Here is a 22,908-nt window from a genome sequence, read left to right as displayed (position 1 = left end):
AGTCCAAAAGGACCCAGGTTTAAGTCCATGGTCCCCACCTCCAGGGGGAATACTTCATGAGTGGTGAAGCAGGGCTGCAGGTGTCTCTCTGTCTCTCTCCCTCTCTATCTCCTCCTTCTCAATTTTTCTCTGTCTCTATTCAATAATAAATAAATAATATTTTAAAAATTGCAGTAAATACTTGTTGTCCTTAATTGTTGGATCCTATTTATTTCACACGTTTGAAGTGAAAGTTGAAACATACCCTTAGGGGACTTGGTGATGGTGTACCCAGTGGAACGCACAGACCGCCATGCTAGAGGACCCAGATTCAAGCCCCTAGTTCCTGCCTGCAGCGCTTGAGGACCAGTGGAGCACTGTCACAGGTGTCTCTCATTCTCTGTGTTCCCCCACCCCCTCTTTCTTTCACTCTGTAATAAAGAACAAAAAGGGGGTGAGGGGGAAGGAATGGCTGCCGGGAATGATGGAGTTGTACTGACCTTCAGTGCCAACACTGGTGGCATAAATTAATTAATTTCAGAAGAAAGGAAAAGAGACCCTTAGTAGCTCTTCTGTTTGATTGTATCCTGAGAGGGAAGTGTTAGCATTACTCATTACCCAGAAATAGAATTTTTGTTTACCTACAGTTTAGCTATTTGGGAATGTACCAACATAAGTAAAGAGCTCAGGCTTTGTCTGCTGGATTGGAACCACCAGTCATCACTACTCCTCTTATCAGTATTGACTGTAGCATCTGCTAGATACGCATACCAAAAATTTAGATGTAGTAGTTTCAATTCTGTTTGTCTTTTAACCTTATTACCTTCTCTAACAGGGAGGTAACAATTAAGTTTGGGTAAAGTAGGTTAAGTAACAAAGCAAGTGTGTTTCTGTTTAATCTCTGTAACACAGCTGTCAGTTTCCTTTCCCTTTTGTTGTGAAAGTAGCTCTACTAGAGAATATGTGGAGATTATAGAAACCTTAGAAGGATGACATTGGCATTCTTGACAAATATCTAAGGATGCTATAAGTACAAAGGTCAGATTCATGGAAATTAAATTCCTACATATTTAATTTTTGTTTAAAGTTAAAAATAATTTTTTAAACTGAGCATTGCTCAGCTATAGTTTATGGTGATGCTGGGGATAAAACTTACCTTGGGGCTGGGTGGTGGCGCACCTGGTTAAGCACACGTGTTATAGTGCACAAGGACCCAGGTTCAAGCCCCTGGTCCCCACCTGCAGGGGAGAAGCTTCACGAGTGGCGAAGCAGTGTTACAGATGTCTCTCTCCCTCTCTCCCTCTCTATCACCCCTTCCCTCTCAATTTCTGGCTGTCTCTATCAAATAAAATAAAGATAATAAAAAAAAACTAAAAAAAAACAAACAATAACTTAAAACCTTAGGTATGAAAGTCTTTTGCTTAACTAATATGGCATCTCCCTGACCTTACACTATTAATCCAAAAAAAGAGATTTGAGAGTTTCTCCCCAAAGAAATATTTTGCAATTGAAAAATGTATTTGCTGTCTGCTGCAGCATAATTTAGACTTGTACTTTTTTTTCCTATAAAACATAAACTCAATAAAAAGAGATTAGAAGGATAAAGAAGGTGGCACATAGGTTTGTAAAATAAGGTGAAATACAGGATATTTTATTTAAGTTTTAAGATAGAGGTCACTGTAGCATTTGTCTGAGAAAACTCATTGCTCTGATCATGTGGTATTTAGAGTTTGAAGTTGGTAGGTTATATTTTATTTAGAAGAATTTTTTTTACCACAAATAGGCTAGTTCATCAAACTGGGAAAATGCCAAAATCGTGATTGTTGCAAAAGTGTTAACTATTAAACAGTCTCTTCTTAGTAACCTACCTTGATCTTGCCAGGTAAAACTAATTGTTTCCTCTTGTATACTTTGTTCCCTGTAAACATTTTGTTTCTGTTTCTCTCATCTCAATTGTGAACATAAAAAAAAAAAAATCAAGGGAAAACCCTGAAACATCGGTTGCAAACTTTAAGGGGGCAGAGATATCATGCTTTTTGTATTTTCAGCATCTGATATCAGTACTTAGATGTAGTGGACTCTCTAAAGCATCAGTTGAGTCTCTTAGTCTGGTACTTGGGGAAAAAAAAAGAAATATAATTGGTGGGAAGAAGCAGCTACTGTAGTTACCAGCAGGAGGATCTGAATCAGAATTTTGTTGTCATGTAGGTCAGAGGAAATCACTACAAGACAAAAACCAGAGAGCTTTTCAAATTTCGCATTGTACACCAGGCTATTTCCTTGATGGTCTGTCTCATTTCCTTTATATTTTGGCCCTTTGCCTCAAATTCTTCTATTTATTTAGCAGACATCGAGACATAAATGTGTTGAATGACAGAAGTATACAATTTTAATGCTGTATAATAAAGCCACAGTAAATACTATTGTGTTGAAAAGGAATGAGGGAAATCTTTTAAAAATTATTTATTTAATATTGGGTAGAGACAGAGTGAAGTTGGGAGGGGGTGGGAGATAGAGAGGAAGAGAGATAGAGAAACATCTGCAGCCCTGTTTCACCACTCTTGAAGCTTCCCCCCCTGCAGGTAATGTCAGCACTTAACCAGGTGCGCCACTGCCCTGGCCTGAGGGAAGTCTTTATAAAAGGTAATATTTTAGTGATGTAAGACAGAGGAAGACTTTACTCGTGCCAAGCAGACTTCTGTGAAGAGAGGCTTAGTGTTGGATTATTGGGAAAATCATGGTGCATTTTTGCATAGAAAAACATGACTTTTCCAACAACCCAAAGTAACACTGTAGAGCAGTAGAGTCTGGAGTGGAGAGAGATGGGATAAACCTGGTATCTTTGGGACAAGTTCTGAGAAATGAAGTGGAGATCTGACTTGGAAGAAACTTTCTTTTGGGGAGTTGGGCGGTAGCTCAGTGGGTTAAGCGCATGTGGTGCAAAGCACAAGGACAGGGATGAGAATCCCGGTTCAAGCCCCCGGCTCCCCACCTACAGGGGAACCGCTTCACAGGCCGTGAAGCAGGTGTGCAGGTGTCTGTCTTTTTCTCCCCCTCTGTCTTCCCCTCCTCCCTCCATTTCTCTCTGTCCTATCCAACAACAATGACATCAACAATAATAACTACCACAACAATAAAAACAAGGGCAACAAAAAGGAAATAAAAGAAAAAAAAAAAAAAGAAACTTTCTTTTGACCACCACCATTCCTTCTTTTGCTTTGTTTATTGTGAGGGGTGAGCCAGTAGAGAATTCTAGCCAGCAGAATGAGATGATCACAGATGTAATTTCTGAAAAGCAGACTGACAGTCATGTAAATGTAAAGGGGGAATTATAAGGCATATTCTGGAAGCTGGTATGTTTTTTTTTTTTGCATGCAGTTGCCATATTCACTCAAGAGAGTTCTTATTGCAGGTTTTCACTTATGATGGGTCTAGCATAGACATTCATAGAGGCAAAAAGTTATTAGGGTTTGCTATGATTGTGGGGAGTGAGTAATGCAGAGTAACTACTAATGGGCACAACGTTTCTTTTAGGGGCAATGAAAGTATTCTGGAATGGGTGATAATTGTGAATATGTGTTTCAAAAGCTGAATTGTATACTTAAAAATATTTATTTCATAGGAGATAGTTTCACACATGTGTGTGTGTGTGTGTGAGAGAGAGAGAGGGAGAGAGGGAGGGAGGGACAGAGGGGGAGGGAGAGGAGGGTAAGGAAGTCAGCACTGCACTGGTGCATGCTGTGTGGGGAATTGAACTAGGAATCTCTGTCATGCAATTCCTATCCTCCACCAGCTGTGCTATTCCCCAGCCACAAGTCATATACTTTGAAGTGGTAAGTTTGCTGGGATGTGTAGTATGTTTCAGTTTAAAGAAAGAAAGTTATGCTGAATTCCCCTTCTTCTCCTCCTCCTCCTTCTTCTTCTTCTCCTTCTCCTCCTTCTCCTCCTTCTCCTTCTTCTCCTTCTTCTCCTTCTCCTTTTTTTTTTTTATGAATTCTTAAAACAAATAGGAACAATGAGAATAGAGAAAGCTAAGATGGTTTGGAAAAAAAAACCCTCAATGGAGGCAAGTGAAATACTTGGAGGCTTAATTATTGGTAATGTCCCAGATGAAATAGAGACTGTGTTTGGAATTTCTACTTTATATGATTAAATTGATAGGGAACAGAATTCTGGAAAAAGCAAATTTGGAGAGCTGTAATGAATTTGTGTGAAATGCTTTGAATGTGTAATCAAAACAAACAAACAGTTAAAGGCATAGGTGAAGATTTCAGGAGACTCTGAAACTAAAGAAAGAATGGCATTCTTCATTGAAGAAGTCATTCAGACTCACTGATAGAATATATTTTGTTGTCATCCCCCCGCCCAAGGAAATACTCCATTTGCTTCATGTTTGTTATGGTTTTAGTAATGCTGAATCTGTTACTTTTCAGGCAGAGGCAAGGCTGGCAGCCAAACGGGCTGCACGGGCAGAAGCAAGAGATATTCGCATGAGAGAACTAGAACGGCAACAGAAAGAGGTAATTTGGGAGAATAGCCCTAATTTTAGGTGGTAGTCTCAAAAACATTTAATATCCTACATGGCTAGTTTACTTGTGTTTCTTTGAAACACAGGGCAATAGCACTTGATGTGTACATTTTAAACATTTATCCTATGTCAGCTTGTTAAATATAATAATTGCTTTAAATAATAGCAGCAAAACTCATAACGCTTTTTATTAGTGTTAAAGATTTATTTATTTATGAGAGGATGGAGGCTACAGATCTGCTTTGGCAAATGCAGTCCTAGGGATTGAACCTGGTGCCTCACACATACAAGCCCTATCCACTGTAGTATATATAGCTCTTGCTGTGTACATTGCTATGTTGTTATAGCATTGTAACTGCTTTACTACAGGAAGCCGGAGATGACAAAGTTATTTACTATAACTTAGATGTCTTATAATTTGGAATAATTACATTGTGATTATCTTATAGTAAAACACTGCAAAAACATTAAATTTATTTGTTTTCATCACTTCTAGTAAGGCAGGGAATATTTGTGCAAAAAGTGGGGAAAAAATTTACACCTGTAAATGGGTAGGACTGCAATTTTGTGTTACACAGATTTGTAGCCATATGCAGGATCAAGAACAACAAGAAAGGGCCAGGGAGATACTCAGCAGTAGAACACAGGACTTGCATGTATGAGGACACAGGTTTGATTTCTGTCATCATAGATTTCAGAACCTTCTCACTGTCTCATTCCTATAAAGAAATAAATAAGGGCTAATAAGATAGCTCACCTACATAGTGTATCTACCCTGTCATGTATAGGACTCAGGTTTGATTGTGGTCCTCATTGCACTAAAGGAAGGCTTTGGTGCAGTAGCATCCTGCCCTCTCTCTCTGCTTCTCTCATCCTCTATGAAAATAGATAGATAGCTAAGAGGGGTGAAGCCCCAGGAACTGAAGAAAAAGTAAAGAAGTGAATAAGGCTTTAGAAATCACACTAGAGGTAAGAGATTTCACTTCTGAAACATAGTCTCATAAGTAAAAATGACCTCAGAAAGCAAATGAAATAATGAGTTAAACCAGCTATCTGAAAGAAGTGATTAATATCACCACTTTTCTTTTGCTATCATGGAATTATGGTGGTATTATTTTCTTTTTATGCTTTTCTACATAGATACCTTTCAGTGTGCTTTTATTGTTAGAGAAGCAAAATATTTAAAAAATATGCCTCAGAAATTGAGCTGTATTAAAATGGAACAAATACTATTTCCCCTCCTGATATTGACCCAACTCAGAAGATTCCCATAAAGATTCCTTATGTTACATACAGTATGAAGAGGAACAAACCTGCAGGATGGTATTAAGCACCTTATCTTGATGTTGGAAATGGAAATTCTGCTAGTGAGATAGGAGTTCATATATCACATAAATCATCTTTGGTATGCTGCTGACTTTTTAAAAATTTCAATTTTATTTTCAGATACTAAATGTGGTTCTTAGCTTGAAACATTAATGCTGCAATACATTGTTTGCAATGTAATCTTTTATGCTCATAAATTACAATAAATTGTAAGGAGACAGTTATTAAATGTAAGTTCTATTCATGGTCCTCTAGACCACAGAAGACTATGTATCTGTTTATCACAGGACATTTTTAGTTCATATTTGGCTAAGTAATTTTCTGTATTTTGATTGTGACTAATCTATTTTTGCTAATATAAGAATCGTCATTTCTCGTCAGGGTAATTTATGTGGTTAAATACACTTTAGAGAACACAGTATATTTGAACCTATTCAGTTTGTGAAATTTTTGCATTTGTAGCACTCTCATCATTCCTATGATCGGAAATGGGGACAGATTCAGAAGTGGCTGGTAGGCTAGAATTGCCTGTCCTGCATGTTGTGATCACTTGTTAAAGTAATGCAGCCTTGAAGTAAAACATTGACTAACAGTTTGCAAAATAGGAGTTTTGGGCATGTTTGAACCTAAAGTTCAAGTGTGTCTTTTGTCTGTATTGGATCAAAGGTACATTTTAAAATTTTCTATTATAGTATAGTCTCACACCCCTCTTATGAATGTTCCTGAGAAAGAAAGATTGAGTAATGAATGTGTTTTCTTTCCATTTTTCTCTACTTCAGTTCTTCCTCACCTCTTGCCCTCTCTCTCCCTTATTTACTTCCTTCCTTATAAATAAATAAATAAATAAATAAATAAATTAAGACCCAAGTTATTTGTCCATTTCCTTTGAAAATCATTCTGTATTTTCCATTTCTCCCAGTTCCTTTTCAAGTCTTCTATGACCACCTCTAAATTTGTTAGCTGCAAGAGCATAATGTGAACCAGTCGGTTAATTTTTATGAATCATTTCTAATTTGAATTTTTTCTGTGTTAATTTCCCTAGTTGTCTTCATTGTAAATGATCTTAGCTTGGAATGTGACTAGGCTTCAGTGATGCTCATGAAGTCTTAAAATCTTATGAAAAGTTTTGAATATATGAATGATTTTATGTAAAACACCATAAATATTTATTTATTCCTTTTTGTTGGCCTTGTTGTCTTATTGTTGTAGTTATTGGATAGGACAGAGAGAAATGGAGAGAAGAGGGGAAGACAGAGAGAGGAAGAGAAAGACACCTGCAGACCTGCTTCACCACTTTTGAAGTGACTCCCCTGCAGGTGGGGAGCCGGGGGCTTGTACACTGGTCCTTGTGCTTAGCGCCACCTGTGCTTAACCCGTTGCGCTACCGCCCGACTCCCACCATAACTATTTTTAACAGCAGATTTTTCAAGAGTCTGTAATCCCAAGGGGGTTAACACTTATCCCAGCTCTTCCCTTTCCCTTCCCTCCCCCTCCCCCTCCATCTTTCCCTTCCCCTCTTTTTTTTTTCCTCTCCCCCCTTTTTTACTGGAGTACTGTTCAGTTCTGATTTATGGTGGTGCCTGGAATTAAACCTGGAACTGCTGGTGTCTCAAGCATAAAAGGTCTTTGCATAACCAGTATGCTGTCTTCCCACTGCTAACAGACTGAAAGATGACTAAGAAAAGGACCTAAATCTTCTTGGTTTCAAATTATCATAGTTTAGTAAACTTTCAGTGAGTTCAGTGGTTCTGTTTTTGAGCAAGCTGTCTTAAGTCCATAGCATGTTGGTCTGTGCTGAAGGAGTGAGTGCAGTTCCTGAAGTGTCCTACTTGGAAACTGAGGTAATGGTTCCAGCTCAACTTAACTTCTTCTTCTTCTAGCGTTTGCCCTCAATTTAACTAAAATTGGTTTACAGAAGTGATGGTCAGGTGTAGTCATGAGTTGTAGCTTTTCTTCTTTTTACATAAAACTGCTCCATCTACTTTTTAAGAAAGCTTTAAAAGCCACATATCTCATTTCTACTAATTTAATAGTCCTAAATAACTCTCCCTGGTACTTATACCAAGCCCGATAATGTTCAATTATGATACTGCCTAAATCTTGTAGGCAACTGAACTTGTAATCTTTGTTTTAATACTTGGGGATCCCAGCTTTAGGTATGGGCCAGAATCCTTACAAAGCCTGGTGCAGACCCCCTTCCATGGGACATTGAGAAAGTAAGAACAGAAGCCACCCTGGCCACCAAGATTGTTTATGTAGAGGGCCACCCAGATGTCTCACCTCTATAGAGAGACTGATCAGAGCTTGGGGAGGTGAGGGAGAATGAGACAGCAGTCTATTTGTGTGGCTAGGACCTTCATGAGGGACAAAAATAGTGATGAAGGAACATAACTCTGTGCCCAGGATCAGTCCCTTGAACATTCCTGGTCTATGTAGTTGAGCATAAAGGTCTACCCCATACTGTTATGACGGCAGGGCATGGGTATAAACGGAGACCCATAGTCCACAGTCTATCACTTTCCCTATTTCATCTCTACCCCACAGCATGAGATGCAAATTCATGTGAATATCCCCAGCCTGTAGTTGAGTTCTGTCCACAGCTCCACATGCTCTTGGCAGACAGTTGCTTTTGACAATCCCTTGGACCTGGTGTTGTACATATCAGAAGTTTGCTCCTCTTGCAGAGGAACAGACTCAAGAACCAGGCCTGACCAAAGCCTGGAAGGAGGCTCAGAACTATTTGGGTATAGAACTATGGTTAAGATTATGGTCTAGGCATTGTTAAAAGAAATACAGACACACAGAAATGGAAGAAAAAAATTTTGTCCCTGGATTAGAAAAATAAACATAATTAAAGTGGCTGTTTTACCAAAAGCAACCTACAATTTCAGTGCAATCCCTATCAAGATTCCAATGGCATTTTTCAAGCAAATTGAACAACTTAGCCAAAGATTTGAGTGGAACCACAAAAATCACTTCTGAGAAAAACAGAAGAATATGGTGGTATCTTCTGCCCCAACTTCAATTTACTACAAAGCAATACTAGTCAAAACAGCATGGTACTGGAATGAAAATGAACACTTGGGTCAATGGAGTAGAATCAAAAACTCAGAAATGAGATTACCCATATACAACCATGTGACAAAGGAGCCAGAACCATTCAGTGGAGGTAAAGAAGGTCTCTTCAACAAGTGGTGCTGGGAAAATTGGGCAGTCACATGTAGAAAAGTCAAACTAGACCATCACCTAACAACATACACCAAAGTCAAATCAAAATGGATCAGAGATCTGGATATTAGACCAGAAACTCTAGAAGTTTCTAGAAGGAGGTGGACATGAACTTGAGTAATCTAGGAGCTTTCTTCAGAACATTAAATCCCAAGTTTTAAGTCAGTAATTTTGTATGACCAACAAGTGATATTATAAATGTGCAAATGACCCTTACCAGAAAATGCTTCTCCATGCCCAGAAGGTTTGAAGTCTGGATGGGAATATCTCCTTGTCTCCTCATCAACTAGAGAGGGATGTGATGAGAAGTCCTAGGATCTTCTGTACTAGTAAGGCTGGATGTGAAAAAGAGATGTAATTACAATCCCTTTGGTAACAAGGTCTCTGTTCATTTGCTAGGTGTCCTGTCAGCATGACTTGAAAATACAGAAACTTGCTCTCACACTTCTGGAAGTTAAACTTCAAAAAATTAAGACTTTTTTTGAAGGATTGGTTCTTTTTGGGCACTGAATCTGTTCTAATCTTCTCCCCTAACTTGTGTTGATAAGCGGCAGTTCCTGCCTTGAAATGCAACATTCTAATCTCTGCTAGCATTTTACTGCATCATTTTACTGCTTTTAGTGGATACCTACCCACCACTCTCCTCACCCCACCCCTAGCTTTTATTTTATTTTATTTTATTTTATTTTATTTAAGATAAAGATGGAGGGAGAGACCACAGCTCTGTTCCACTGGAACTTCTCCTTATGTCATACATATACTCCCATGTGGTGCTAGGGAATTGAACCTATGTCCTAGTGCATGACAAAGTGTGCATTGTACCAGGTGTGCTATCTCCTGCCCCCTGGTATAACTTTACCAACTTTAAAATATTTACCCAGACAAGGGCAACAAAAGGGAAAAAATAAATAAAATAAATATTAAAAAATATATATATATATATTTACCCAGTTTCTTCTAATGATAAATAAGTCCTCATTTTAGTAACAAGGAGGGGCTAGTTTATTTAGTTCTTTTCCAGTTATAGTGGTGAAAATAGGAAAGGAAATTCTTCGCATTGAGCACTAAATTATAATCTCAGAATGTAAAGAAATAATATGATGCCCTTAAACTATGTTTGTAATATGGAAAACCTTTCTGCCTTTCGTAATCTAACATTCACAATGACAAAAATAGATAACTTTCAGTGCTGAACTCAATCTCTGTTAAGTATACTTGTTTATCTCTCTTGGTATACTTAATTCTCTTGGTCATGCATAGGTCGTCTTCACAAACTGTTAACATGCATACATCAAGTTAAAGTTAGAGGAGCACCAAGATTACATCTTGCCTGCTGAAGCATGCAGCTGCTCTAAATTTAGGAAATTCAGCTTTTGATCTGAATTGCTCACAGCTGTCTGTAAAGAAGGTGCTGCTGTGATCTTAATTGACTGTTGCTCAGTTGTTCTGATAAGAGTCTATTTGGTGATTAACTTTCCGTGTACTTTCTCCTCTGCCAGGAAGATTCAGAAAGGGCCAGGTATTCCCACCGGTCCAGTCATCATCATCGTCCCAGCCTGGTTTGTAGTAACTTGAAACTTACCCTTAATACTTTTCTTTGTTAGCTTGATGTATATAGTCACTGACAGACTTTTACTCTGTTTTATTTTTATCAGGGAGTTGAGGATACGTTTTCCATTCGAAGTCTTGGCAGTCACCGGGTTGGTATTTTAAGTTGCTTACAACACAGTGCCAGCGCTTATGTGTGAGCATTCTGCTACACTGCCTAAATCATCAGACAATACTCAGATATTCCTTTGCCTTAAAAACATTGGCAAAGTCCTCTAATTGGAAAGTGATGCTTTCTTTCAAATTATAGCTTTAATCAAATCAATTCTTAATTTAAATCATGAATTTTTAGTATGCTAACACATTTTTGTTCTTTCTATAAAAAAAGACCAATAGTTTTGGAAAATTGTCTCACAGTAAATTGATTTTATAGAACAACATAAAATCTGCGTAGTTTTAACTTTGGGACTTTCCTTGATTTTATGAAATATCATTAAATGGAGAATAGCTTTGGTATCTGAATGACTAATTACAAATTTTATTAGTTGACGTAATTTAGTAATTCCAATAATTCTCTGCATGTCATATTGATAGAAATGAATGCGCTTCAACATTTTGATTAACTTTTTATGGTATGTCTCAGGTTTGGGGTGTATATATCTTGATGTTCTCATTACCCAGCATTGCATAGAAAACAAATTTGCAAGCAAACAAAAACTAAGGGTATAATTAGCCTAATAGAAAAACATTAGCCCACAGTGTCCATAAATAATAAGGTTGAACTTATTTTTATGGAAATTAAATCATTAAATAAATTTAAACTATAACTAGAAGTCTTATTTTATTATGTTATTTGTGGACATTTGTTACAATGAGACAAAGAGTAATGATTCCAATATTTTTAAGTAAAATGTATGAATTTAAAGTTCAATAAAATTTTATGTCTGTTTGAGACGCTAGTATTTTACTGATATTATGTCTACATCTAACATTAAATAAGCGTGACCAGCTACTAAAAACATAGTATAAAAGAAATAATTAAAATACTTAAAGGTTTTTTCTTTTAACTAGATAATATTGGGAATTCTAAGTTTTCATCAGATTATTTGCTTTTTTTTTTTTTTTTTTTTGCCTCCAGGATTATTGCTGGTGCTGCACTATGAATCCACTGCTCCTGGTGGCCATTTTATTAAATTTTTTTATAAGACAGAGAAAAATTGAGAGGGAAGGAGAATATAGAAAGGGGGAGAGAAAGATAGATACCTGCAGACCTGCTTCACCACTTATGAAGCGAAAAACCTGCCCCCCCCCACAAGTGGGGAGCCAGGGGCTCAAACTGGGATCCTTGCACATGTCCTTGAACTTTGTACTGTGTGCACTTAAACCTGGTGTGTCACTGCCTGGCCCCCGTATTACTTGTTTTTTTCAAATGTCTATCATGCTACATAAAACTGAATATTTAGACTTTTTTTAAAAAATAAACTTGATGGAATTTGCTGTATGTTTTTTTGGGGTTGGTCTTTCTCCATTTTTTTTTAAAGGATTTTACTTATGAGTCATTTTTTTAGAAGTCTTTTAGATTTAATATTTGTTGCATGAACATTAGCAGTATGTACATTTATACCCTGTTATTTTTTTTAGTATCTAAGTTACTTTACTGAGGGAGATAAGGATTTATAAGGCAGTGTTACCACATGAGTACAGGTTCCTATTTCCCTGTAATAAGTGTCTGTGCATCACTCCTACCACCAACTAAAGTCTTGCTCCACCATTGTGCACTGCATCCTCAACGTTCTTCTAATTCCCCACCCCCCGGACCCCTCTTGAGTCCTGGACTCTGCTGCAATAGACCCCACATAGTCTAAGTTTCACTATGCTTTCTCTTTCTTTGCTTCTTAAGTTCCATCTGTGAGTGAGATTTAGGTCTTTGGTCTATCCTTTTGTTATTTAGCTGTCAGGATTACCTTCTTGAAAGGTGACCTGCCAGAAGATATCTGGGCTTTTATGGTGTTAGTTAGTGCTACAGACATTCATATAAAAATAAAAAGCAAAGATAACTTAAGACGTCAAGATTAAATTAAAGCCATAAACTTAGAGTGCAACAGCATTTCTTTCAAAAATCAATCTGCCTTTCAAAACATCTATTCAATTTCTGGTCATGGGTTTATATATTGAAGTATATGAAGACTGTAAGGTAGGGTCACCAAATTAAGAAATGAGGTGAGTTTGAAACAGAAGCTGCAGAAATACATTGCTACTTTTTTTTTATGATAATGTGTGCATTCAACCAGGTGTGCCACTGCCTGGCCTCATTTGTTGAGAGAGAATATACTAGTTCCTTTTTGCCTGACAATGACCTAAAATAATTCTAATGAAGTTAATTTTAATATGCTTATAATTTGTATTTTGTCATTTACTGTTCTACTCTTTAATTCTATTGAAGAATCCATCAAAGGACATGACTGAGACATACTGGAGCAGAGCCAGTACCCCCAAAAGGAAAGATGTCATGGTGTGTAGTCTAGAATAATGTGTGATGTTGACATTGTACATTCACTACTGACTCTCAGAGTTTCGGGGACTTGAGTAGCAGATACTTGGTTTTCAGAACTGTATTGCTACACATGTATGCATACACGCACTTTTAATTAAATTTTACCAGAGCACTGCTCAGCTTTTGGCATATGGTGGTACTAGAGATTGAAATTGGAACCTTGGAGCCACAGACATGAAAGTCTTTTTTGCAGACCTATTATGCTACCTCCCTAGCCCTGGTTGTTGTACTTTTAAATTTTGTTTCCAAATGAAAACTTTCAGACCAATATCTGTGAGAATTTAAAAAATATTTTTTTATAGATTGCAATAGTAGACTTTAGCGATATTTTAGCTAGAATCCTTAGTATTTTCTATTCTACTTCTCTTGATGAGTCATTTATTTTTGAACAGCTTGGATACCACTGCCCTTAAAGTCGAGAGGATATACTTTTTCTTTACCTGAATATTTGAATAGCAATTGGATTGTCCAGGTTGTGGGTTTCCCTACTGGAGAGATTTAGCTATATTTTAAAGCCAGCTAGAATCTGCTTCTATTTTCTACAACTGAAATGGATCCATTTTAATTGAACTTGTTAAATCCTATGCATTTTATAAAATGCCATCAGTAGTACAGAAGGAATGAGAGAAAAAAAATCATGATATGATTATTTTCTTCAGTGAGACTTACTTGGTTAGGACAATGGGATCACTTTGGTGCTAGAATGTGTTGCTTGAATAGTAAACATTTTGGTGACAGTTTTTGTTTGTTAGTTTTGTAAGCTATTTTATTAACTGAGTGAAGAAATAAACTTTATTTCTTTAGAAAAAGGACTTTCTTTTTCTAAAAGATAGCATCACTGACTGTTTAATGTGTTTTTACCATTATGTTTCACTACATGTACACCTTTAGGTATTTTTGGAAATTTTATATAAACAAGATGTATAAATATGTGTGTGTAGCCTGAATGTCATACATGTGCAGTTTCTCCCATCCAGGCTGTCTTTTCTTTCTGACAGAGAAACAGAGAGAAGGAGAGACACCTTAGCACTAGTTTCCTCCTGTGTCACAGTACTTTCCATGGGTAGGAGGAGTCTGGAACATGGACTGTACACAGTGGCAAGGTGTGCACCCTACCCAGTGACCAGTTCTTCTGTCCCTAAACCAGATTTTTTAATACATGTAATATAGACTTTATTGCTTGCCTTTTGTGTTACAGGAAAACGTAGGATGATAGAAGAAAGCCATAAAAATGTAGATATTTTCCTAGTACCTTTGGATATGCATTATAATATTATTTCCCCTGAATTTATCACTTAATGGTAAGAATGTACCCATTAGCCTCATAAATAAAACATATTTTGAGATGACATTTTCTAACATCTTTTGTAAGCCATCATGTCAGGGGGCATGATGCTTCTTTTCCCAATATGGTGGGGGTCAGGTTTGAACCAGGGTTATGTCTTGTGACAAAGGAGTCTTATAATTTACTGAGATTAAATTATATATCCTTACTGATTGTGGATTCTGTATTCAGAAGTAAATATATATACCATCCACATATACATATATGCAGTGCTATACTTGAAAAGATTGGGGTAGAATATTTTAAAATTCAAGTATAGCTGTCTTTGTGCTTAATAGCTTTGGATTTTAAAAATAATGCTGTATTTTTAGTAACTTCACAGATGTCAATTTCCCCTTCTCTGTATCTGATTTTAAAGTAAAATTTTACCTTTTTCTGAAATCCAGTATGATACACTCAAGGATAGATCATCAAGACGTTCATCATTAGTATGTAGTGCATGTTTCTGTGTTAAGTGTAGATTTTCATTTTATAAATACTTGATGCTAATTATAGATTATGACTAACTTTCACAAGTTTGTTGTGATGTTTTGGGCAAGTGTGCAGTTAGCAAAACAAAAACTATAGCTTTGTAATTGTGGCACAATTTAACACTTGAATAATTTTTGCTTTTAGAATTTCATGATCAGATAAGCATTATTTGCTTCCTCACGCAGGACTTAGATTAATAGTGACATCTTTGCTGTAAATGACAGACATATATTCATTGCCTTGGAAGTCATGATTCTAGCAATGTTTTTTTTTAATATTTTATTTGTTTATTGGATAGAGACAAATTAAGAGAGGAGGATGACGGGGTGATAGCACACCAGGTTAAGTGCACCTAGTGCAAAGCTCAAAGGCTGGCAGAAGGAACCCGGTTTGAGCCCCCAGCTCCCCACCTGCAGTGGGTCGCTTTACAAGCAGTGAAAGCAGGTCTGCAGGTGTCTGTCTTCCTCTCCTCCTGTCTTCCCCATCTCTCTTGATTTCTCTCTGTCCTATCCAGTGACAACAATAACAGCAATAACAATGGAAAAAAGATGGCCACCAGCAGCAGTGGATTTGTAGTGCAGCCACTGAGCCCCAGCGATAACCCCGTAGGCAAAATAATAATAATAATAATAATAACAATAATAATAATAATATAAATAAAGGAGAGGGATATACATGGAGAAAGAAAGACCCCTAAACACTGCCTCACTGTTAGAGAAATGGGGACCAGGGACTTGAACCAAGGTTCTTGTGCATTGTAACATGTCTGCCCTACCAAGTATGGCACCTCTGCCTCCTCTAGTAATGTTTTGATATGCCTTGAACTGTAGCAGAGTCACAAACTAGTAAGTGTGAAGTTGCTAAGCAGAAAATACCCAGCGGTAATAGATGACATCAGAAACGCAATTTATATCTGCTCACTTTTACTTGATATAGTTTTTTCTTTAAGTGTGTCATTGTAGCCTAGGAAGTTAAACTATAACTTTTTTTTTTTTTTTTTTTTTTTAGTGATTAGTGTGTTTCCTGAATAAGTACATTGTTCTCTATGCCCTATAGGGGACTAGAGTATGAATGAAAATGGAAAGAGGCCAGGGAGCTGGTAGAGAGCAGGACTTGAATGTGGAGTTGTGCTCTGGTCTGTCTGCCTGTGTCTCTCATAAGACAGATATCTTTCATGTATATATAAGATAAAGTGTGTGAAGGAGCCCCTGGCATCTCCTTGGAATTCTGGAGAATAGCAGGTCATGCTAGAAGGTTTCCTAGAATAGGTAGATTGTGTTTCTTTTTTTTTTAAATTTTTTTTTATTTAAGAAAGGATTAATTAACAAAACTATAGGGTAGGAGGGGTACAACTTCACACAATTCCCACCACCCAATCTCCATATCCCACCCCCTCCCCTGATAGCTTTCCCATTCTCTATCCCTCTGGGAGCATGGACCCAGGGTCATTGAGGGTTGCAGAAGGTAGAAGGTCTGGCTTCTGTAATTGCTTCCCCGCTGAACATGGGCGTTGACTGGTCAGTCCATACTCCCAGTCTGCCTCTCTCTTTCCCTAGTAGGGTGTGTCTCTGGGGAAGCGGAGCTCCAGGACACATTGGTGGGGTCTTCAATCCAGGGAAGCCTGGCCAGCATCCTGATGGCATCTGGAACCTGGTGACTGAAAAGAGAGTTAACATACGAAGCCAAACAAATTGTTGAGCAATCATGGATCCAAAGGTTGGAATAGTGGAGAGGAAGTGTTAGGGGGATACTCACTGCAAACTCTAGTGTACTTCTGCTTTCAGGTATATATTTTGCAGTAGTTTATGGATACGTGTGAACATAAGCTCTCTCTCACAGAAACTGGTGTATATCTAGGTTATGGGACTTTGTTAGAAAGTGAACCACCTGAGATGGAATTAGAGTATACTATGAAAGGAAAGGTCTCACCCGAGTAATGAAGCTGAAGGGTTGTCATTCCACACGTGAAGTCTCTGGAGCAGTGGATTCATAGTGCAGGCACCAAGCCCCAGCGATAACCCTGGAGGCAGAGAGCGAGAGAGAGAGAGAAACACAATCTAATCCTTGCCTAAAATGAGAAAGTACTTTTAAAAATAAATAAGAAATAAGAAAATAACATACATTTTTCTATTTATTTGAAGCATATTTAAAAAAATTGATATACATTGGAAATTCAGTGGTACAAGGTACACTACCATAACCTGAGGGAAGCTATACAGTTAAAAAAAAAAAATCCTACTTCAAACACTGATGAACACTGAATTACCTGCCCAAACAGACCATTTACAAATATTAGGTCAATAAACTTCTGCCATCCATTAAGTAAGTGATTTTTCTGATTGAAATAGCAAGAGTCTAAAGAAAGGTTGGTATCTAAACCAGAAGAGGTAAAAGACAAATGAGTGAAAACCAACTCTGATTGGTGTGTTTGTTTGGGTTTTCATGCTCCTAGAACTCCAAGGGGTGTGGTTAAAAGTGTCATACTTATTAACACTATTCTCCTAGCAGATCTACTACCAGAAACACATCCAGTTATCAAACTGGTGACTATAAACTCATTTTTTTCCCCTTTTCTTTTGAGACCACTAACTTGGGTCCAGAGTACTTCCGGGGCAATGCAGTGGCTTAGTCTTTCCGATCATGACTTTGATTAGGTTTATTCAGAAGGAATATAGTTAATTTTTTTTTAACCTTTAGCTAAGAAGACTATAGTCTTCTTACATAAAACGAGGTGACTTCTGTTGTTCCCTCTACCTTTATAAAGAAGGCTCAGGAATTCAGATTAGGTGGGGTGTGTGTGAAAGGCCTCCACAAATCTCCTTATACCTTATCCTGAGTCCCCAACTAAGTTTTCTTTAGCTGCTAACTAGCCACTGAACCAGATGTTATAGGGGGCGTGAGGGTGCATGCAGATGTGTAGAGGTCATCTTAACCCAGTGAGTGCAGTGAATTATTTACTAACAGATTTGAAATAGATTGCATGTGAACTGCTCTGTATCTTAAAGTATTCTGTTTATAATTTTAAGGAAAATTTTTATTAAATTATTTTTAAAACTTTACTTAAAATGTGAACTTATTTACTTCTAGAATCACTCTCTGAGTCACTCTTACGGAACAAAGAAGAGATCTTCTGGTTCCTATAAAGACCCACTGGTTAGTTCTGTTGTCTCCCATGCCACAGTGTCTTGTACTTTCACAAAAGCCTAACTAACTGCTTCTAGGGAACTGAAGAATTACAGCTGCTTTGGTGTGCTCCTAAGGCATTATTGAAACTTAAAGCAGGATTATATCTTTAAAGTATTATTATTTTCATTTATAAAATGTAAAGTTATTTATATTAAACCCTGGGACTAGCATTAGGAAGGTATCACAAGAAGGTATCACAACAAAGTACTTTGATTTATGAAATCTCCCTTGGGATATACTTCAAGATCTGGCAGTGAGGGTTTCTTTTTTTTAGAAATTTGAATTGAGGGGGCTGAGCAGTAGTGCAGTGGGTTAAGCGCAGCATGGTGCAAAGCACAAGGACTGGCTTAAGGATCCCAGATCAAGTCCCTGGCTCCCCACCTGCAAGGGGGGGAGGTCTGTAGGTGTCTGTCTTTTTGTCCTCTTCTCTGTCTTCTCCTCTCTCCATTTCTCTCTGTCTTATCCAGTAGCAACAACAGCTATAACAACAATAACAATCATAACAAGCGCAACAAAATGGAAAAATAGCCTCCAGGAGCAGTGTATTCATAGTGCTGGCACTGAGCCCCGGTGATAACCCTGGAGGCCAAAAGAAGAAAAAAAAAAAGAAAAATTGGAATTGATTGAGTTGGGTATTAAAGGTAATGCCTAACTTGCAAATAGGCTCCATCCTGAAAGTTTGTACTTTGGGAGCTTGGAATCAATTTTTGGTAGAAACAAAGTATTTGATGGCAGAATTCCCATACTGTCCTGCAGATTTTTAAAAATTATTTATTTGTTTATTATTGGATAGAGACAAATCGAGAGGGGACAGGGGTATAGAGAGGGAGAGACAGAGAGATTCTTGCAACCCTGCTTCTCCACTTGTGAAGCTTCCCCCCTGCAGGTGGGGACCAGAGCCTTGAACCTGGGTCCCTGTGTACTATAGTGTGTGCGCTTAACCAAGTGAGCCACTGCCCGCCTCCCCCCCAAATTTCTTAAACCTCTAAAGTAATTAAATCACAGAACCAGCAGTATTCTTTGTAACAGCCATCTTGTTCAACATTTTTATAATTCTGCATCTGGAATGCTCAAGTGGGCTGCTAGAAATAACCTTTTTCCAGTTAGACTTCCATGGTACAAGCAGAGGAAGGGCAGCTTTAGACCCCCTGATAGCTTAGGGTTTTCATGGGAGGCACTCTGACCTTTGCTGGGATGAGAGGGGTAGGAGACTTTGGGTAGGAAGGAGGGAGAAGACAAGGTATTGTAGAGAGCATTGTTGGGGGGAGTAGTGAGAAGTCTTGAGAGAGGTGAGTCAAGGCACCTTGTTGAGGGTGTGGTGTAAGAAGGCAGAGCCAAGAGTGGAAGGGGAAGGATGGGAATAGAGGTGCTCCCGGCTGTAGGGGGCACAGTAGAGGAGTCTTTCAGGAATTGTCTCTGGTTACTTAATTTTGAGTTAAAACAGTGGCTGGACACATTAGAAAGGTTTTTTTTTTTTTTTGCCTCCAAGGTTATTACTGGGGCTTGGTGCCTAATCTACTGCTTCTGGAGGTCATTTTTCCCATTTTGTTGTCCTTGTTGTGGTTGTTATTGTTATAGCTGTTGTTATTGGATAGGACAGAGAGAAATCAAGAGAGGAGGGGAAAACAGAAAGGAGAAGAGAAAGATAACCTGCAGACCTGTTTCACTGCTTGTGAAGCAACCCCCCCCCCCTGCAGGTAGGGAGCTGGGGGCTTGAACCGGGATCCTTATGCCAGTTCTTGTGCTTTGCACCATGTGTGCTTAACCTACTGCCCAACCCCCAGAAAGAAACTTTATAGATAATTTTCTCCCCTTCAAGTATTTAGAATATACATTATTTTCTACAGTGTATGAAAAAAATTAATCTGCCACAGGTGTTTTTGAGCAGACCAGAGTACATGCTTGCTTTTGCTTATTGGTAATTCAATTTGATCAGTTTATTTTGACAGATAATGACACTGGGCAAAGTTTTGGGGAAAAAATGACTGTTCAGGGCACTGCCAGATGGGTTATAAAAATGTTAATTATCTAGTTGTTCTGGGTTTTCCAGGAACATTCCCAAGGATGACATGAATATATATCACTTATTTTGGCATAAGCTTTATTCTCTTGTCTTTAGAGTATAAAAGTAATTACTTGGTTTCAAAACAGTTAACCTCTAACTTTTTTTTTTTTAGAGCTTTGAAATAATTATTAATTTGTCCTTTACTTAAGATGATTTTCTACTTTAAAGTCATTATTTTGGAGGAAAAAGTGTTTGGCAATTTCAGATTTCCCATTGTGTGTTGTTAGGTTACTATTATTTAACCCAGAAAAGTTTGTTTTCTTTTGCTTTCTGCAGAGTGGCCTCTACTTTGACCAGAGAAACTATAGCAGTCTTAGACATAGCAAACCTACTTCTGCCTACTACACTCGGGTTGGTCCTAAATTTCTTGGTGTGTGTTCTCCCAACATTAACACATTTCTAATCCCTTTTTTCTCATTTGGATGTATTACAACTAATCTGTAAATTGTGTATGTGCTAGCTTATGGTAATGGAATTCACCAGGATCGGTGTATCTTTAAACAGCGAGAGCTACTGAATACCACTTTTTAAACTTTTTAATGAGAAGTTTAAACATGCATATAAGTAAGTGTAGAGAATTGTACAGTGACCACCCACATATCTCCTGCCATTTATATTCCACAGTTGACATTTCGTTATGTTTTCTTTACCATGTATCTGTTTATTTTCCCGCTCCTCTATCTGTTCATCAGTATGTGTTTTTGTTTGAATGCTTTTTAGAATGAGTCATTGGCGTCAGTACATATCAGAGTGGACTATGCAAAAAAGTTCAAAGTGTACCTTTAAATAAAAGTTTACATGAGAAAAGTCAACCTATAAAAATGATGAGATTAATACAGCTATTAGTTTAAGGTTATATCTCTCTCTCTTTTTTTTTTTTTTGTAAATCACTCGATACATCATATACACAAAACACATTAAACAAGCCTGACACGCGTTGCATTTGAAACAATTTAATTTTCACAGGCTGTAGTAAGAGCCTGTGAACTCACTTAAGTAGCGTGCTGCTTTGCCAGTCTTGTAACCCAGTTTGAGCCGAGCCCCAGCTGTGCTGCAGGTAGCTTTGGTACTGACCTCACACTTTCTGTTTCTCTCTAAAAAAGAGGAAAAACTTAATCTTCAAAACTGACACACATAGCTTAGATGCTTTTATTTTCTCTTTTTGATTGGGCTTGGTGAAAAAGAACTGAAAATTATGCCTTTAAATGACATCATGAATAGACAAATTAATTCATTAAAAAAGACAGTTATAGCTTCTTAATAGATTCATTCTGATCATATTGTCTACCAGATTAAACCAAATACCTTCTACATGACTTGTTACACAATACTTTCTAATATATTTGGAAAACAGGGTCTGTAGTGATAACTCAAGAGTTTGTACCTAGTTCCTGTCAAACCACACTAGGCCTATTAGAACTTTCTTAAGGCCTCTGAAGATAATGTAGGGCAAACTGGTGACTGGGAGGTGACCAAGAACCCCCCACTTTCTGTGCCATGGCCTTCTTTTCCTTACTGCCTCCTTATTCCATCACTTAACACTGTTGTTCAGAATTTAGTTGGATATAAACTTATAGACTACTGTTTCTAATTGTTTTTCCTTCTTATCCTTCAGAATTACTATTCAAAAAACTTACTAATTACTTTTCTCACTGCATCATACTGAACTACTTTAAAACACACAGGGATTGCTAATGAGGCAGTGGAGTATGACATAAACTTTTCTCTTTGATTATGTGCCAGTTCTTTATTTTGCTTCTTAATTATTTTGTTTTCTCTTTGTTTCTTCACAGTCTTCTTCCCTGTACAGTGACCCACAGGCAACTTCTAAGAGTAACAGGGTTAGTACATTCTGAGGAGTATTTTGCTTCCTGAGCTACCAGTTGCTCTTCTTTGGGTTGTTTAATAATATGTGCTTTTTTTTTTTCATAGACCTTTCTTACTACAGATTCTGGTCTGCTGAGAAGTGCCAGTCTGGTTTGTACTTTTCTTTTCCAGAGTGTGCACTCCTGGTAGAGCAGTTGTCATCGTGTTGACTCTGGCTTGACAACTTTCCTTCAGAATTGCCAGGAATACATGACATTATAGTCATGTGTTTTGCAGAATGTGCTGTCTGTGCCTACAATACCACATTTTAGGGCAGTTAAAATAAGTATAGTCTCTTTACAGTAGTAGATACTGCTGGTTGTTGGTAGACTCCTGCTTTGACATGTTTTCCTACAGAGATTTGCATGAATACCAGTCTACTTGCATAGTTTTGTGAGACACTACCCATTTGGGGGGGGCGTTGGGAGGGTTGGAGTGGTGGATCATCTGTGGACTTGACCTCATTGATACTTCATGCTAATAAAATAAGCTGACTAGAAAGCAAAAACAAAAGCTTTGCAATATGCAAGTTATGAGTTAGTTGCTTCAAGCTGTTCTGTTCTGTTTTGTCCAAGTAGACTGGGAGCCCCAGACTTCCTAAGTTAGCATTATTGTGGGGAGAAATGCCTTCTGTACCTCACTTGCCCTTTCTGCTCTATTTTCTCTTTTCAGAGGATAAATTCGTAAGTATTCTAGTTAAACATGATGATAAAAAGAGACACTTTAGTCCATTATGCATTCTCAGTGAACTGTGATCTTGACATTGACTGAGACGAATGCAAGAATTTTCCATCTAAATGAGTGTTACCTTA

At 37.7% G+C, this 22,908-nt stretch overlaps 1 protein-coding gene across 23 annotated transcripts in view; it reads left to right on the top strand.

Moving 5' to 3' along the window:
- The window catches only part of LRRFIP2 (LRR binding FLII interacting protein 2), a 122,704-nt gene that overhangs the window by 41,958 nt on the left and 57,838 nt on the right, over positions 1–22,908 (top strand). For 5 of the 23 annotated variants that reach the window (XM_060180581.1, XM_060180582.1, XM_060180576.1 and 2 more), the window contains exons 3-12: positions 4,413–4,499; positions 6,296–6,346; positions 10,561–10,620; positions 10,717–10,761; positions 13,053–13,121; positions 14,895–14,936; positions 18,067–18,132; positions 20,507–20,581; positions 22,024–22,071; positions 22,163–22,207. In XM_060180581.1, coding sequence (XP_060036564.1) covers positions 4,413–4,499; positions 6,296–6,346; positions 10,561–10,620; positions 10,717–10,761; positions 13,053–13,121; positions 14,895–14,936; positions 18,067–18,132; positions 20,507–20,581; positions 22,024–22,071; positions 22,163–22,207 — 588 coding nt within the window. The remainder of the gene's footprint in view (positions 1–4,412; positions 4,500–6,295; positions 6,347–10,560; positions 10,621–10,716; positions 10,762–13,052; positions 13,122–14,894; positions 14,937–18,066; positions 18,133–20,506; positions 20,582–22,023; positions 22,072–22,162; positions 22,208–22,908) is intronic. The other 18 variants (XM_060180596.1, XM_060180595.1, XM_007517059.3 and 15 more) reach the window with 12 other exon arrangements.

The sequence above is a fragment of the Erinaceus europaeus genome, chromosome 21 (assembly GCF_950295315.1).
Source record: "Erinaceus europaeus chromosome 21, mEriEur2.1, whole genome shotgun sequence".
Classification (NCBI taxonomy): domain Eukaryota; kingdom Metazoa; phylum Chordata; class Mammalia; order Eulipotyphla; family Erinaceidae; genus Erinaceus; species Erinaceus europaeus.
Note: the sequence above shows the minus strand (reverse complement) of the source record. Positions and strands in the feature narration are given on the sequence as shown.